The sequence below is a fragment of the Megalops cyprinoides genome, chromosome 22, assembly GCF_013368585.1.
Source record: "Megalops cyprinoides isolate fMegCyp1 chromosome 22, fMegCyp1.pri, whole genome shotgun sequence".
Taxonomy (NCBI): Eukaryota; Metazoa; Chordata; class Actinopteri; order Elopiformes; family Megalopidae; genus Megalops; species Megalops cyprinoides.
Window position 1 is genome coordinate 19,327,693 of NC_050604.1, and position 19,220 is coordinate 19,346,912.

Here is a 19,220-nt window from a genome sequence, read left to right on the forward strand (position 1 = left end):
GTTGGGCATTATAACGAAACTCACCCTGACCTTTCATTCTTTCCTCCTGTGCTGCCATGCTTTGAGATTAGCAGCGGTGGGTCTGTGTGTTCGAGGCTCCAGCTCTGGGAATGGGTGGGCACCTCCAAGGACACACGGAGGAAGGGCGCTGGAGTTCTTTGATCGCTTCAGCGAAAGGGGGGGATTAGAAATTCAAATCGCAGTGCCACCTGGACCTTTCCTTTCACATGTCTACCTGTCCGCCAAGACCAGGAGTGCACAGTCTCTTGCTACCTTTCACTGTGTCCTAAAGTCAAAGCTTTTGAAACAGCAGCCCTGCATTTCTGCTCCGGTAAATTACTGCCTTAAATGTGCTTTGATCACTCCTCTGTGTCATAACCCCCCCCCCCCCCCCCCCCCCCCCTTGCAGACAATGGTCAACACCTGTGTTCTTAATCTGAACTCCTAAATGAACTCTATAATAACTTCAGGTGATAATGTTCAGGATGCATTTTGATGGATAATCGTTATTATTTATGATTCTGGATGCTGTTTGATATTGCACTGCTTTTCTCCCATGTCTTGTGCTTTGGCCTGCATAAGGAGAAATAGCACAACCAGAGCACCAGTAATATCCCAAGGAGAATACACCAGCCTGTCCTTGACGCAGGGATTTTATCGGTCCTCTCTAACTGGATCAGTTCACAGACAGAACCACCCAGTGCTTCTGGAAGGGCTTGTGGATCCGTGCAGGGTCTTAAATATGATGGAGGCAAATTGGACAGCCGCACAGAGACAGTGACTCCCAACTGCAGGACTCAAACTGGCAGAGAAAGAACTATCTCCTCTACTATACACTGTGGATACGGGACAAGATGGAAACGCCAAACTCACTGGCCCTGCTGAGCAGAACACAAAATGTGTAATTAAGAATAATCAAACATTTCCTGGGCAATTTCAAATCATATTGATTACTAGCTACTGACTACTTACTTACAAGGGAACCTGGTTAATAGCTAATCACTTAATATCCCAAACCAGTTCGTTTTATACTAAAAAAATAAACACAGACTTGCTTCATAGTAGTCTTCCATGTGGAATGAAACTTGTTAATTCCACCCGTAGCTTTACATCCCTACATGTGTCTGCTATGCCATATGAGGCCCTCTGGAATTCTGGCTGGATTTAAATAGGATTTAATCGTGAGAGCCAAACATCAAAGTGAAACAAGGCATTGCAATCATCTTATGTCACTTTATTTTAATAATGATGAAAGTGTATTTCACTGTGGTTTGTTGCAGTTTTTGTTGCTGTTGCTGGCGGGGCTGAAATTCCCCTTCAAAAGATGAGAAACCTTCTTCAGAAGCTTCTTATCATTGTCTGGTATCAAAGTAGCACAGTATTTACATTGGTCTTTGCAAACAGAACACACCATTAGGTTCTTGTCAGATTCAAATTTAATTTCAGCTCACCGTTTGCCAAAAACTAAATCACGACAAGACTAAATCTCTTCATATAGATGGGAAAATTAAAACAAATCTTCAAAACAACAAGAACATGAAATATAAAAAAGTAAAAAAAAAAAAAAATCAAAAGGAGAAATCCTAAACAAAGAAAAATGTACATGGATTAAACAGAACCATAGAGTTATTCACAGGGATTGTCTTCATCCCCGATGAGAGAGAAACACTCTATTCCCCTGGTGTTTGTATGCTACACAGAACACATTGTTTTGGTAACCATGCTATGCCTGGGTCTGGTATTAATACAAGTCTCTGCAAACATTATTTATATTTGCCTGACACTATTATCCTAAGTGGCAAACAGATTGAGCAATGCTCCGGTATAGTCATGCTTTTCACAGTAAATGGGTCCTGGAACGTCAGGTAGGAGGGCCTGCTTTCTGACAGGTCTGGGTGCAGAGAGACACACCAGAAGAGGCTGACTCACTGCACCTCAATAGATCGATTATGCTGCTGTGTCTCTGCCGATTATTCAGCAGGAGTTCCACTACAACAGCATCAGAATTTGCTGTTTATTTTATGTGTGGTATTATGATGCGTTTTGGATTCTGTGATCTAGTGACTGGCATGGTACTATACGTGGCATCCCTTGTCTAGTCAGGCTGCACTAGCTAACTTGTGGTAGGGCCTGAACAGTGGTATGCTCACACTCACTGGTCTGGGAGTGTTGCTAGGCTGGGCTGGGAGTGTTGCTAGGCTGGTCTGACACCGTTGCTCATTAAAGCTGAATGGATACGAGCACCTGCTACAGGAATGTATTGTAATATAATGCAATGAAATTGAGAGAGAAACAATGGCACCACCAGAGACACATAACACATAAGGGGAGCTGACAGCTACACAGGGAAGGAAGGGGGAGGGGGGGGGGGAGAGAGAGAGAACAATATCTAAAGTTAGCTCCTCTGCACAGTCAAAGCTGGGCAGTAAACACAGACTGACCCTCTGCATTCTAATAGGCGTCCCCCCCCCCCCTCCTCTAATCAAATCAAGGAGCTCTGGTATGCAACCTCCAGTCCAAATCTATTTTAAATAAATATTCTTAAGAGCTCAACTCCTGGGAAAGCACTGCTGCAGTGGGACAAAAAAAAATACCTGACGGGGTGAAGCAAAACAAACATATTGTGCAGTGCTGTTCACATGGGTGACTTTTTCATGATGCCGTTTCTGAGAGTCTGTGTTTCATTAGACAGTGCGGTCAACACTGACAGTGCACAGCCGGCAGTATTGAGGAACACTCGTCTATTACTGCACCGACCACATGACATAAAACTACGAGAGCGTTCAGTGGCTCTGACGTGCAGAACCGATTTGAATTTTCCATAGCAAATGCCACACATGTACATGCAAAAATACACATCTCATCTTATACAGTGCATGCCTGAGAAAAGCCAACAGAACCATGACTCAGAGTGGCTCATTGGTATTTTTTGTGATAACTGGCTCATTACTGTCATATTCATAATTTCAGACACTCACATTTTTGATGCTAAGACACTTCCCTTTGTGAACTTCCCCTAAGACCTTGGGAAACCCATGTCAGACCTGTGACCACATGACAAATGATATCATTTGCCAAATAAAGTACTCCCACCCCCAATGTGTGAAAGCTGGACGACAAGGCCTTGGTGCCAGACACTGCCATCTCACACACACACACAGACACACACACACACAGAACACAGAACTGTTCGCAGCAGTTCTTACAGGAACTCGACAGGGTACACCGAAGAGGACAATAACCAGGCAACAGGGCCCCAGCTGAAAAGCAAATGTTTCTAACTGACCCCGAGAGTCCTCAGAAACCCGCTCATTTCCACTGTTCATTCTTCAATCTAAAACAGAGAACCTTTTTTTTTTCAGGGGGGATTTGTCCGTTTGCTAAGAATAAACTGCAGATTCTGCCAAAACTTGCAGCCGAGGCCTTAAAGACAAATTGTTTCAAAATGTTGGTGGAGGACAGATAAGGAGAGAGGGGTTTTGGAATCATGGGCCAAGTTTGGGGAGGGTTACACCCGTCCCTGTGGCCTTCGCCCCACCCTCATATTTTACTCATCGGTCACTGCTGAGGCAAGGGGTTCGATTTCCTTCAGTCTTATTCAGATGTGGAACTGAACGATGAGGTTCTGTAAACACCTGCGGCGCAGTGGACCTCTGAGGGCAGAGGTGACCCCATCTTGGATAAATCAAAGCACCAACTCAGAGCGGACAGCTTCTTACACAGGAAGCAGAGTGTGAAAGCTCGTGCTTCTGGATAGGTGGCTGTCAGCAGAACATTCGTGTGCGGTTGCAGTACTCCCTAAACTCACACATCCATCTCTGATCTCTGTGTTACGGGCCACTAATGTTACATCACAAATGCTCATTCAGCCTCCTTCAACACACGGCATACAGTCCGTGTCTTTACCTTCTCTATCGGGTCCCCGTGTAAACACTCCGATAGCCAATATTTAGTTAGGATGACAGCAATATTTATGTTAACTGTAAAAAAAAAAGAGACTATCACATGCCTAATGTGGAATCTCCATGTGCACAATACACTCCCTATGCTGTCAGTATGTGTGTGATGGCTCACAAACCATCCTTCTGTACACACTACACTCCCAGTGCTCCGTGTGTGTGTGTGTGTGTGTGTGTGTGTGTTTCTGCATGTGTTGCTTAGCGCAAACCCAATTCTTTTAGGGACAAAAATAAAATTCTGGAAGAGGTCCAGAGCCTAAGCACTGCGCAGAACTGCTGCACTGAAAACACCAGCAACAACAATGATGACTCCTACAGTGGTGATGCACCCACGGCACAGCCAGTTAAGCTGGTGTTCGGATCTTGCCGAGTCTTGTCCTGGGTGTGCTCTACTCCTACACCGACTGCCTCTGTCGGTCTTTAACCCCACAACTCTTCTCTGAATAGAGACGGAAAATGTCACCAGCTCAATGCGAATTTTCCAGTGGAAAGACACTTGATTCTGATTTAAAGCTCGCCTGGGTACACATACATCATCAATGTACAGTTATTTTCTCACCACAGAAAATCTATGTGCAGCTGTAACTGCAAACACGTTTGGGTATTTTGCTTCAGTGGTATATCATCTTTTTACAGCATGTGTAGTAGGGACACACATTATCTATGTTGTAACATGATATGATTTGTGGTTCAGCTAAGACGAAGTAAAAACTTCAACCACAAGATACAAATGACCTAAATCATTAACATATGTACAAGGAGACTTGTCTGATTGTAAAATATTACATTATTTAACTAGACTGAAATGATAAAATGATAAAAAAACAGTGAAATGCAGGTGATGCTGTATATTTTTTGTTCCCTACAGTCTCACTGTCTCTCCCAGCTCACAAGCCCTTACAATATTCTATCCTGGTATTTAATGAATGGAAAGTTAAGCTTGGTCTACATGCTCTCTGTCTGTCTCTGGTTAGGCTACATGCCATTGCTCTACCCATACTCGGCCTGGAGACCCATGAACTCCAGTCAAGTGACCTGAGGGAAATGCATGACGAAATAAGACCTCACATACTGCTCAGCTATTGATGGACACATCAGAATCAGAGTATATTCATATTACACTGCCCAGAGGGATGAGATTTATCTTTTGGCCGTGAAACAGAGTCTAAAACTCTCTCAGATCAACTGCTTCTGCGCATCTGCTCTGCTGTTATGGGATCCATCATTACCTCATGGTATTTAGAAGTGGCCCAAAAAAGAGAAGTTTGGGAATCACAGATGTAGGGGATGACCAATGTGTCACAAGGCTTAGGCCTACACTTCCAGTGTGACTGTAACCTGAGCCGTCAGAGTGAAAGAGTAAGGTCACAGAGCACACTTCTGCTCCAGTTTAACAGAGAAGAGACACACTGGACATGTCTTTCACCAGTGCTGAGGTAAACTGCAGAGTCCACTACTGTCACGCAGGATCTCGTGCTGTTGGGGCTACTGGGTCCTGTCACCCTGTGAAGGACACTATACCCGTGAGGCACCCATGAGGAACATTCTAGAAGGAACATTCTTTGTTCTCGAATTTGCAAGCCACAGCCCACATGCTCTAAGCTGTGGCCAGGAAAACACAACGGTTAACCTAACCTAAAGGCCACTACATCATATACATACATGGGAAAAAAATCTTTGGGTGAAATTCTAAACAAATACAGCGCCATCCAGACCTTATCGTTTGACATCATCTTACACAAACAGCACGTTAAGAGGCCCCTGAGAAAAGCCGGGGACGACGCGCGAGCCGTGAGATCGCGGGTGCGAGTTTATTTACCATCACAAGCACACACTGCAGACGGCCATGTCAATGCAGACTGTCTGGAGTAAAACCCAGCGCCGTATATCAGCCATTGACCACAGTTGAGCTCGCCGCAGGAACAGCAGAACAAGAGGGGAGGGACGGGCCCACACAGTCTGGTGTGTGAACAGTGCAAATTCATAAAAGAACCATCTGGTCACCCGTCTGACAGTCAACATTTCATTTAAGCAGCCTGAGCTTTTGTCATTAGTACTATCCAGTAAATTAAATGTTGGTGTCATTTGTAGGGACACACACTAAGATGGTTTTAAAAAAATGTACCACTTCCTTAACTGTTATCAAGTTAAGATGAAGCACAGGTTCTAGGTATGATTTTCATGGTCCTTATATAAAAAACAAACACAATTCACCATTGTAATGCTAACATATAAGTGTAGAAACAGTAAAAAGTGCTGGGAAACAATCACTTACATTGTGCTGGAAAGAAAAGTCTCTCAACAGTAACAGGCCCAAGTGTGAGGAAGGTGTGACAAGTTACTGTCAACAAGCTACACATATCCAGACTTCAACGTCTCACCAAGCACACCATAACACTCCAGTACAACTTACATGTTTAACTTGATGCATTTCCACCAAGAATTTGGACAAAAAATAACTTCTAATTTCAAACAGTCTATAAATATTTCAAACAGTGCTGTTTTAAGGGTGCAAACTGAAGAAAGATTATGATTATTCTTCTGAAAATAACTTTACTTCACATAGCTACCCACTCCACAAACAAAAAGCTGAAGAGGCACACTACATGTTAATTACTGTAGATATGTGCTTGTTCTTGCATGCTTGCAATAACCCAGCATGCACAAGTGTTCCAAAAATAGGACATCTCAAAGATAAAAAAATATTTTCAGTTCTGCATACCTTTGTATATCTGCTCGCGATAACCACAAATAAATGCATTAATATTAATGTTTAGGGATAACAATCAATTACATTGATTAATCATTCCATTTTATAAACTAACATGACAGCACTTCAAATCTTGTACTCTGAACAGATTAAATATTTCAATATAGTTTGAAGAAATGCTGGCTCCCATGCAAATTACAGAAAGAAAACAAAATTGTTTTCATAGCAGTGTGTCAGCAAAATGTATTTATTTGTATTTTTTTAAAGTTGATCAGATTTATTTGATTATTTATTTTATGTTTCAACATATTTTTAACCTTTATTTTACCAGGTAAGATCCTGCAGTGAGAATAATGAAGCTAAAATGTGGTACAATTACTGTGATCATGTAAAACTAATGGATTGTAACAATTGCTCCTACACTAAACTGATGTTGGCCTAAAATCTGCATCCTACTGGGCAGCAGCCAGTAGGTTATAACATGACATCAATGCTTCTTCTGACTACCTGACATGGTCAGACAAGTGAGGCTGCCCTTTGCCTTTAAAATGTACCTGAGAGGGCGCATAGTGGAGAGAGAGCCAGGCTCATAATCCAAAGGTGCCAGATCTGATGTAGCAAGGTACATCACCGGAACTCCACTGCTTCAGCTGAACAAGTTCAGTCTACAACCTGCTTCAGCAGGGTGCTTCACCTGAACAACCTCAGTAAACATCCTGCTGCTTATCAGGATCATTTGTAAAATGGAAGCCATGCAAGTTGCTGAATGTACAGCAACACAAATCCTCTGTAGAGGAGTTTAGATGCCTGCCATTCCTACCGACAAACACAAATACTTTCAACAGTTCTGCAAAGGAAAAAACACCCTCTCAGTGTGGCAACAGAGCTTCTCTCTGTGACAAATGCGCCATCACCATCTGTTGCCTCACTGAGCCCGACTGCACGCATGGCTGCACACCAGCGGCAGAGCGGGTTGCTCTGGGTTTCATCACCTGCACGGCCCTCTCAGACCACTCCTGCCAGCTGCAGAACGCACTCACCTGTCCTCCGATAGGGTCACGCCTCTGCGCGACGTTGCACTCTGATAACGCTAAGGACAGAGCTGCTCGCCGAGTGCTGACGACATGCTGGGACACACAGCAGTCACTGATAATGCACAGCTATCACTTCAGTCTGGAAAGCAAGCAAATACGACCTCATGTGTGCTGCGTGACACACAATGGCTGTGATGACTGCAAAGATGACCCAGGTGAGTTCTCCTTGGGGATGACTTCGCAATCGGCGGGGTACAGGAAAGAAAGGAGGCGTTAATGCCTCATCGATCAACCCTGTGCTAACATTTACCCTTCACGCTTCCATAAACATTTCTGCAACGCATATATTTGTTACATTACGTTACATTTAGCAGACGCTCTTCCAGCACGGAAGAACAGAAGTTTATCCATTTCAAGCAGAATGAGCAACAGTGTCAGACCAGACCAACAACACTCACAGACCAGTGAGTGTGAGCACAACACTATTCAAGCCCGACTACCAAGTTAACTTGTGCTAACCTGACGAGACCACCTAGAAACTAAGGGAAGCCAAGTGCAGCCACTACCATACATAACAGTCACTGTATCACAGAACCCAAAACACACTGCGATACCACAAGTAAAATAAATGTAAGTAATATAAATAATAGAATATATGTCATGACAGAGAGACCTGCTACAAGCTAACTGGCAATGATGCTGGAGTCTAGAGCACACAGTAAACAGAACACATTGGCTGTCTTCAAGGGACATAAAGCAAAAATCGTATCAATAAAGAAAAGTGTGATTATTTCTACTACTCTCTGGTTGGAGAGTACTTCGCTACTCTGAATAAGACAAATGAACATCTTTAACACATTGATTTTTTTTCTTTTTGGGGGGGATGAGGCTGCAACTACATTCATGACCACATTGCAATCTAGATCCTCCTGGAGCAGCCAAAGGACAGGCAGTAAACAAGGTGAAAAGCAGGGTCCTAGACATTCTACGCTCTAGCAATGGGAGCGCAGGGCTCCGGGAACGCTTTAAGCTGGTCTTTCCTGGAACTCTTCAGCAGGCACAGGAAGGAGACGAAGCGTGGTGCAACTTGTTATGAAAAACAGAACGTCTTCCACCGAGCCCCGGAGCAATTTACCTCAACTGCGCCTGTAAAACCCCCTGCAGCACGAGCAGCAAAGCGCTGGCGAACAGGCTCAAAGCTGTGCGAGAGCTTCACGAGGGCCACTGTGAAACAAGCGGATGACAGCGCAGCATCATGCGGCTCAACTTCTCAGTCCTGCACCTACTTCAGATAATCTCTCGTGGAACAGACCGAAGGCCACCAAAGAGTTAAACTGGACAAAGCAAAGTGTTTAAAGGAGTAGTGTTCTCACAGAGCACAGACTCCACACAATTAGGACGGCCACTGTTCAGAAAGCGCCAGACATATCAGTTTCTTAACACTGAAACCTTGCTTTTCAGTGACTAGAAAAAAGGAACATACTGTCTGTGGTTTCCCAAATCTACTTCTGCTGACGAGGAACTAATACATGTGAGGAGATCTTTCAACTACAATCATTTAGTACCGGACAGTGGTTACTGATATCATGATGTCAACAATGACACAGGGGAAATAACCATTTCAACCAAAGTTTGATTCTTCACTCTCAACTGTTTCTTTTTTCAGTGTTTGATGCAACACAGCGCAAAACACACTTACGGGTTAAAGGCACTGAGGGTGTGAACCTTGACTGCCTGCTGTATGCTGTGTGGAAAAAGAAAAAACTACAGGGAAAATTGCCTTTGACTCACCTTAGCCACCCAGCTGAACAACGGTGCCATATCCCAGCTCGGAGACTTGGTCCCCCTGCGTTCCTCCAGATTGCCCTTTTCCTTTCTCCCTCTCTTAACATCTAAACGTCCCCTTCTGCAGTTCTCGCTCTCGCTCTCACCCTCTCCCCTCTTCCTCCCCTCCTCAGCCGTGTTCACTGGAACACATCCACGCGGGCCGGAGCTGAAACTTCTCCCCCTGTTTTTTCCTTCAGGAACTGGAGTGCGCTGGGCCCGCCCCTATCTCATTTGGGCAAGCATGCTCCAGTCTCTTTCAGTGCTCCCACAACAGCCAACAGCAGCCTGCTGATGATGTCATCAGAGGGGCTCCTCTCCACCCCTGAAGCTACCCCCCCCCACTCTCCTTCTCCCTCCACCCCCACTCTTTTCTCAGGCCGTTCTGGAGTACAGAAAGGGGGCTGGGGAGGGGAGGGGAGGTATGCGAGATCTCTGAGCAACTAGTGCCCTCCCACTATGAGGCTGGAGGGAACACAGTGGCTGGCAGACGCACACAAGCACACTTCACATTGCAGTGTGGCTGCGGCAGGAAGTCAGGAAGTTTGCTCAGGACTAAACTAAAGAACATGCTTCTTGAGCCCAGAGGGGAAAAAAAAAAAAAAAGAGGGAAACTGGGGGAAGAAAAAACAACACCCACAAGAGCACATTGTCTACCGAAGAGGGGGACAGTTGCAGCTAAATGTAAAATGAACAGACAATTCCAGCTGTACTCAGTAGTCACATTTTGATAAGTTAGCAGTAGTTCTCAGCTAACAAAGCCAGGGAGTCACTAAGTGTGACTCAGACTGACTCAGCCCCATAGTATCCTGTCTGTATTCCTGCATAATAGACTTGTCTTTAAGGGTGGCATATAGGCAAACTTTCCCAACACATATAAGGGACTGACTGAAAAGTACCTAATTAAAAATAAAGTGTACGAGCAGACTAGGTTAAAAAATGCCAAGTTGGGGTCAGGGAATAATTTTACAGTTCTTTCGCTAGTTCCACTGTACTACATGTACTATGCCTTTTGAGCTTGATTGTGAAAACGCACAATAACAAATGCAATTTGAGCGATGGATTGAATGAATGACGTCTTACACAAGCACTTACAGACAACTCGTGGTACCAGATAAATTTGTAAATATTTCACTAAAAACAAGACCACGTCTGCACCTGAAAAGCAAGATAAGCACTGCATTTTCCAGTTTGAACTCCTACGGGATGAAGGGGTTTACCTCCATTTGGCTCATAAGCATTTGCTAACAAAAATGAAATCAATTGATGGGTCTCCCAAAGAAACCGTTTCTCTTTTGAGACTTATAGAGGGGATTTCGATCAAAACAGACCAGAGCAAACTGTCTGTATAAAGGAGACTGTAGTATATACCTCAATCCTTTGTGAAACAACAGCAACTCAGGGGATAAACTCAACCTGAACTGATATGCACAGATTTTTAAACTACATTAAGTTTGCAATACTTTTATGAATTAGCACAAGTACAAGTTCAACCTTGCCTGACTGTTGTATTTTATTGTAGCACTGCCATGTGCATCAACACTGACAGTATTTCCTGTACAAAATGTGTAGGCACTTGCACTTGTATTCATTCATTTGTTTTGTGGCCACTGAAATATTTGAGATGCATTACAGACCTATTTAAATTGTGTCCTGTAGGTATTAAGACCCAATCCCTGAGAACCTGCTTGAGTCACAATCATACATACCATTTCTGCCCCACCAGCTGTCAACACTGAGACATGACACTTAAATTTCAAGGAACTAGCCCCAATGCCTGTGAATTAATGAAAATAAATATGATGATACTGCCAAAATTCCCGAGCTTAAATCGTTTCCCATGTACCCCGAGCTTGGTATTCAAACGATCACCGTCACAGGTCAAACAGCAAGGTCAAAGGTCAAAGTTCACAAAATGAATCAGAGCCCCTTTGCCACCAGGAAAAACACAGCAGAGATAGTGATGGAGAGGGCAAGAGGGCAAGAGGGAGACTGAGAGGGAGGTCAAGGCACTGACGTCATGTCAGCACCGTGCTACTGGAATTTTTTTCCCCTACACCACACCCATTTGAAACCAAGAACATGAACACCAGGTAGGCCTACAAACCACATGAAAGACTGTCATTGTTGCACAGTCAGAAATACAAACAAATGGAGGAGGACTCTACAAAGATTCTGCTGACTTTTTTTTTCTTCAAAAAAAAAAAAAGGAGAATTTCCCCAACCTTTCTCGTTAGTTTCCTGTTTTGTTACCACCTGAACCCGAATCACATGAAGAGGAAACAGAGCTCCTCTTAGCACTGCTAACCCCATCCACCATTTTGGAGTACACATTTAACTCTGTCCTTCCAGCAGCAGTGCACTGAGCCGGTGACTGTCACATGACACGCAGCAGGCAAACACCACAGCATGTGACTTCAAATGGCACGTACAACAACACCTTCTATGATCCTGCTGCATGAACCAGAGTGAACCAAGGGCAATGACACAAGTATGACTCAGTGCTGCGATTCATGCCAGTGTTTTACAATGTGCCATTGGTTGCCGCTCACATTAAAGGCTAAAAGACTGCTCAGAGTGAATCTAACTCCATGTCTGGCTATTAATGCATTTCAGACAAGGTTGCTGACCAGTTAACCTTCACGGTTGGGCAGTGGCCAAAATCCAAGACCAAAAAAGACAACAGGTTTTCTTTTCCTGTTTTTGATTTATCAGCAGACAAGCATTACTTAAAAGTTTGTACCCTAATGCTGTGAATACTGAAATGATAAATTGTTTACGTAACAATACTTATACAGTATTACAGAAGGTGACAGTTAAGAAATGGGCAACAGCTAGTAGCTAATTTCCCTCCACCTTCCCTCCAGCTCGAAACCCCTCGATGGTTGTTGAAAAGCACGATTTGATGAACAGCGTTGTTTTGACCGCTCAGCCTTGATGTCTCAGCATATGACTCTAATGTGGATGTTCCGTGAGACTCCCTTGAGATCAGTCTGAGCCAGAGCCGAAATTCCCACCTTATCAGACAGGCCCGCGCCAGAGCCATTTTCCTCTCTCTAAAATCGGACATTTGATGCCACAAAAATAATACCGAAGTACCAAACACATAAATGCCCACGGTGGCTCCACTTAAGTGTCTAATTCTGTCTGGCGCTGGAATGTTTAAAGGTCTCACATCTCTCCGTTAGGCCTTGTGTGCAGCTGGGCATAAATAGTAACCTGGGCCGTTTTTGGGTCACTCAGGGTGAAAAGGGAAGACTTTGGCATGATCCTCTCTGATTTTTGTGAAAGCTGGCACATTTGACAGGAGATTCAAACTTAGGCTTCAAACTTCTTGGCATCATTCTAAAGCCCTCTGTAAGCTCTCATTACATTTGAAGCTTTTGAGGTTTGTGGAGAATTGATGCTAAATGAATCAACACCCATGTCACCTTCAGACATACAGCAAGTTCTCCTTGTTGATGTTTCAGTATCAGCACTTGTCCAGGGATGGCTCACACACACATGAATATCATCATATGGGAATGCTTGAGCTGGTCCAGCTGGATGGGGAAAGCTAGGTTTAACCTCAGATGCACACTGGAAAGCCTCCAACACACAGCTACACCACCATCTTCCCTGAGATTCTACTATGGCAAAAACCCAGACTTCTTCAAAAGCTGTTGTTTGGCCTACCACTGAGCACCCAGGAAAACTCCAGTCTATTTGATTCCAAACAGATCCTTAATCTGAAGCTCCCCTGGCAACATTGCAAAATTTAGCACATTACCTAAAACATTAATACACTGTTGGATGTCTGCATGTGGATTTCACTAAATTAAACATTCTTATCCTCACCAATAAAGTCAATTGGGCAATATTTGCTGACAATCTTTTTTCTTCCTACTTAGACTAGCTTTGGAAAACTGTGCCATTATTTTGTAACTATGCAAATATGTAGCATTTTGAGGGAAAAAAAAACTTTTAAACGTTATCATTCACTTTAGATAGTGGTAAAAGTCGGGTTCCTCCCTTGCTGCGACACTGATAACCCTGATTGACAGGTCCTTATTTGCGCAACTGTGGCCCGTAGCAAGCGGCAAGCTGCCCCCGCCCATACCCACACCCTCATGTTAGTGTGAAACTGTATGAGGCACTTCATATTCACTGCAAAGTTCAATACATTTCAACTTTTGATTTAGATGACCACAGTACTTCATCAATTATAATTCTACATTCTATCGGGTCTCTGAAGTCCAAACCATTGGTACAAGCATGCCAGTAACTAAACGCGACTTTTACGCCTCACAATATTTAGCAGAGTGAGCCGGTTTAAGTGCAATGCAGACTCTCACACTACCTCACTCTGAGGGAACGGAGAATACCAAAAATCAATATTTAAAAATACACACTCTTCAAACGACGTACCAAGAACACCGTTTGAGTACACTGGCAAAAGTCCGTAGGGAACCAAGCCTCTGGGAAATTAGTTTGTTATTCCCTTCTTGAAAAACACCAGGACTGCAAATTATCAAACAGTATTCACACTGTTTTGAATTAAACGGTCAACAGTGACAACAATGGTAAAAGACAGCTTACTTGCCTGTAATGCTTGTCAGGCTGATCGACATCAAAACCCTTTTGAATCAATACATGACATCATCATCACAACTAAAGAAAGGTCCGACACTATTTTACACTTTAACGCCACAGTTATTTTGGGCTCTCATAAACCGTGACATAGTTAACTTTGATACGGCATTCGGATCTAAATTGTTAGCAAGCTAACTGGCTAAGCCACATAATAACCATACTCGGATACAGACCGCAAGGTGCAGCTAGGTAGCTTGCCAGCTAGCTACCACATATGAAATGAAAGTTGTGATTAATGGGTGCGACAACAGGTAACTTGTGACATTTACTCAGGAGAACAAAACTTTGCCCAAAAACTCTAGCGAACGTTACTCCTTCTCATGTTGCATGCAAAACATATCCTTGGTTTAAATGATAAGAAGGAGAGAAACCAAGGTTACAACTGCTAGCTATCTTATTAGCTAGCGAGCTAATTGATGCCACCTAAACGGCCGCCTAATTGTAACGCATTTAGCCTGTTCATTATGTGGGAGATAAATCGCCAAAAACAGCAGTGAAACCGGAACCTTCATAAATGTAACTTTAGGATCGCAAACAATGCTGGCTTGCTAGCTACCCAAGTCTTCCAGTAACACCATCGCGAAGTTAGCTGTTCGGCAGAAGGAAGTCACAGGTAGCTAACTTAGCAAGCTAGCTTGCTGACATGGGTGTAAACTGTCAACAATCAATAAACAAAAAACAATACTTTTAAACATCGGTACTCACTCCTTGCGGCTCTTTCCTGCCATCTCGTTTTAACAAGTTCAATATATGTAGCCGTGCTTTCATCACCGCGGCCACTAAGTTAACTTTTTCCCCAACCACATGCAGCTATCCGCCGTTTTGACGGCTTTCAGTGGGAATGCGATCCTCTTCCTCTTGACTTCGATGAACCGCCGTTTCTAGCCCAATAGCAAGTCCATAAAACCATAAAACGCTCCAATAAGTTTTAAGAGAGGGAGAAAGCGACTTTTGACCCGAATCGTTTTTTTCCTGGATCTGCAGTTGTAGGCTAAATGAGTTTTGTGAAACATTAATTTTCTAGTTTTTCTAAGATAGCATCTGAATTCAGTACCCATAAACAACGTTTCCTGACAGAGGCTTGCAGATTATACCAGCACGGTAGGCATCTCATTGTAGAATTTCCTGTTCGTGAAAACTTGTTAAATCGAAAATTCATTGGCATCACATCCCTTGAGAATGTTGTGAAGTTCAAGCATGAATATGCGGTAAATATGTTACCCTTAATAATTAATTGCTTACTTATCTGTGCATTCTGTCTTGTTTACAATGTAATCACAGCATGACATAGGCCTATAAAGAAAAATATGTAAAGTATGGATAATTTTAAAACACTGTACATTTGTATTTGTGTATATATGTATTTTTAAACTTAAAACCACAGATACGTCTGTGGCATTTATTTTGAAAAATATATTTTGAAACTCTGACACTTGCCTAACTGCCTTGAAATTAATTCACACTGGAATTTTTGGGAGGATTTCATTTGTCGTGAGTCAGAAGTAAAACTGTATATTATGTAGGCTATAATTCTCTTTATACCAGACATCATTATAGTCCAAAGCTAAGCTATCGTGAAAATTTACACAAGGTACCACCTAGTGGCACAATCAAAAACGAGATCATTAGATACTGCCCCAGAAAAGTCTTCCCAACGCAGACGTGCTTTCAATTCATTCTAGGAGGAGTTAAAAACACTATAAACGAGTCTGCCTCAGAATGAATACAATGAATGACAACCACTTGTCGTTTTCTAAACTATTGATAGTTCTCTAGATAGATAGATCTCTATTTCTATAGCCGATAATGAAATACCAAGGGGTCCCCATTTTTGAAGAAATATATAGCCTATAGAAATACATTGTGTCCTCCATTCGCAGCTGGAAATGCTCATACCCAATGGGATATATTTCTCCCTGGGAGATCATACTCCAGACAGTGGGCGGTGTTGCACTCAGCACAGTTTTGTCGGGTTCATGTCAGATAAATAGGGTGGGCCAGCTCAACGAAACCACGTTGTTTTATGCCGGAAATAAACCCGACAAATTCAGGGTACATATAGCTGGGAATTATTACAGGCCTACGTAAACACATAATACAGGTTTTTTTTTTTTTAATTCAGTCCTTATCAGCGCCAGTGTGCTCCAGCTATTTGTACCTGCGGTTAGAAGCGCATGACAATCACCACGATCATACCCCTATCTGAATGTCTGAAAACAATTCCACCATACAGTGCCCTTAATATGTACTCATACCGCGGATTGTGCAGGAACAAAAAAAGTGCTATAAAATGCTGTAAGAAAATGTCCTCTTATTTAAAAGATTACTCACAAGTGTGACCATTTTTTTCTGGAATACAGTTTATTGTTTGGGAGCAACATGACTGCCCCTCAGCAATGACGTTACCGTTAAATTATTATATAAAAAAAATAAATCAACAGAAGCCGCGTCAAGAATAATATTTTGCTGTCACTTTTTTGTTACTTTTTAAGGGTATGTATAAATACGGAGAGCACTATGTATGGTTGGAAGTCGCTCTGGGTAAGAGTGTCTGATAAATGACGTAATGTAATGAAAAATATGGTGTGCTACAAGTACACAACTGACCAAGATTAGTATTTAAAGTCTGGTCGATACTTTGGAAATAAGGCAAATGAAAATATCCATATTGGCAGCTTTTGAATGTGTTCTCTCTACGGCAAAAATGTTTTGCTGACTTTTTTTTGTGCCTTTTGGCAGATCCTACTGAGGAATTAAACATTTTGAGTGTTAAACAACAGACAGTTTTATAATCATAAGAGGCACAGTGCACAATTTTGAGCATTACACATTGACATAGTTTCATTTACTATGAGATATACAGGTTCATTCCTAAAGATGAACCAAGAATTTCTTCCCATCTCACTGGTAGGCTATTTGTAAACATAATTCTACAAATGAGCAGTGTTCATGCCTCTCAAAAATGTAGAGCTTCGAACCTACAAAGAGATCAATAATTGGTTACCTTCGTTAGAGGCTGTTTTACATTCACCTACACCAAGTAGACTGGAGTATGTTTACTATATTAGCTATGCTTTGAATACCTATGAGTATCCTCTTTGGTACAGCCACTCCATTCACACAGGCAAAGAAAAAAAATGATCCTCTGCCAGTACAGGGGGTCTGTTCCCTTGGTGCTAGGAAGGGCAGCCAGTTGGCTTTCCCTTCCTGAACACTGCCATGCTCGGTAAATATTTACGTTACGCTGTGTAGCATAGCATAATTAACAGGAATGCTGCATGAAGAGAGGGTCATATCCAGCTGCACATACGCTGTGCCTGGCACACTCTGTACGTTTATCCAAAATGAACGTACGGTACCAGTCAAAAGTTTGGACACAACTGATTAAGATAGTAGGAAACACGCATTCAAAGACATTTTGATCTAAAGGCTTATGCTTAAATGCTTGAAATTTGTTTCTTAGAGAAATATAAATAGTTAAGCTGATGCCTATGTATGAATTTCTTTCTAAAAAATTCTAATTTAAAAAAATATATATATTTTTGGCTACCTCAAACAATCTACAATATAAGATCATTTTGATGCATTTAACACTTTTTTTTGGCACTGCATAATTCCATTTGTGTCATTTCATAGTTTTGATGTCTTTACTATTATTCTAAGATGTTGAAAATAGTAAAAATAAAAAAAAAAACCCTTCTGTGAGTAGGTGTGTCCGAACTTTTGACTGGTACTGCACATACTGCATTTCCAAAACATTAGCATGACCAATGCAGAAATAATTCTATATTGGTCTTGTAATAGATATGTATGGAGAGGAAAGGAGACCATTGGGCAACATGCTAAGCAAAAGGCCATATGCTGTCAAGCAGGCAGATAAGGTAGGTTATCAGAGGTGGGTGTAATCCACTCAGAACCTTGACTTGACCACAGTGGCTTGTAGACCTGTTTTTTTTTTCCTTTCTGCCCTTTCTTCCAGCAAGTTCTATCGGTTTTCTCTGTTATGGGTAGCTGCTGTTTGAAAACAAAACACCACACATTAATGTCATTATGACTTTAAAGTATTTAAAGTATTTTAAATCCATGAACAAAGCCCACTGTACCAACTATACTGTACCAACAGTAACCAGAAAAAATAACAACAACGACAATGCTGTCTTTTGAAGGGATTTATACGCTTACAGCTCTGCACCAGCAACAGACTCAGTTCCGACTACTGCTGAATGTGCTGTAAGTGAACTCTGCCCTCTCGCAATGAGCCGCAGATCACACAAACAATGTGTAACTGATCCCAGATCAGTGTTTTAGTGGTCAGCATTTTCCAAAGGAAATGTGGCTTTAAAGACGCTCTTGAGCTGATAAGACAGGCAAAATGAGCTGTGTCATTGAATTACATTTCAAAACAGAAATGAGCTGTGCATTTTACTACAAGCATAGGATAGCAATGAAGAACTATGTATATCTTGTATAACAGAGTTTAAAGAAAGGACACACAGTACATAACCGCATAACCCATAATTGTGTAGATTCCAACTGTCCTTTGCAATTCGGGCGACATGTATTTGAGTCCGAGCACTCACCAATGCTTCCTCTGAAGCGTATATGAGTGTGTGCCGATCCTGGCTGTGTGTGTGTTTGTGTATATGAGAGAGAGAACATGAAAAGAGACAGAGAGGAGAATGCATATGTATACCAGAGAGGACTGTGAGAAAGACAGAGTGCTTTCACATGATCTAAGATCAGCATCAATTCCAAATACTGGACTTCACCTCCTACTTGCTTGGTTTTTGTGTCACTTTTTTTTTTTACCTCTCTTCTTAATGCAACATCCTTTTACACTTTTATCATGGTTTTACTAGTTATTTGTTATTCTCTCATTCAGTTTTTTTATTACTTTAATCTTTGTTTTAACCTATGTGCTTCAGATTTGTTTCACATATCTATATATAGAAGGCGTTTCACGTATAAAATGTTTTACTGTGTATGATGCCTGGAAGCGCGACTTGACCTCTCCTTGGTGGCACTGCGTGTGACGCTTATTTTCCACACATCCTGCCCACT

General features: G+C 42.3%; 1 protein-coding gene across 3 annotated transcripts in view; it reads right to left on the reverse strand.

Moving 5' to 3' along the window:
* Window positions 1-15,173, reverse strand: part of tbc1d1 (TBC1 (tre-2/USP6, BUB2, cdc16) domain family, member 1) — a 58,835-nt gene extending 43,662 nt beyond the window's left edge. For 2 of the 3 annotated variants that reach the window (XM_036516884.1, XM_036516882.1), the window contains exon 1: window positions 14,865-15,173. In XM_036516884.1, coding sequence (XP_036372777.1) covers window positions 14,865-14,927 — 63 coding nt within the window. In that variant the 5' untranslated portion in view covers window positions 14,928-15,173. Of the gene's footprint in view, window positions 1-9,494; window positions 9,737-14,864 lie in introns of those variants that run through there. The other variant, XM_036516883.1, reaches the window with a different exon arrangement.
* Window positions 15,174-19,220: the final 4,047 nt, after the last annotated feature.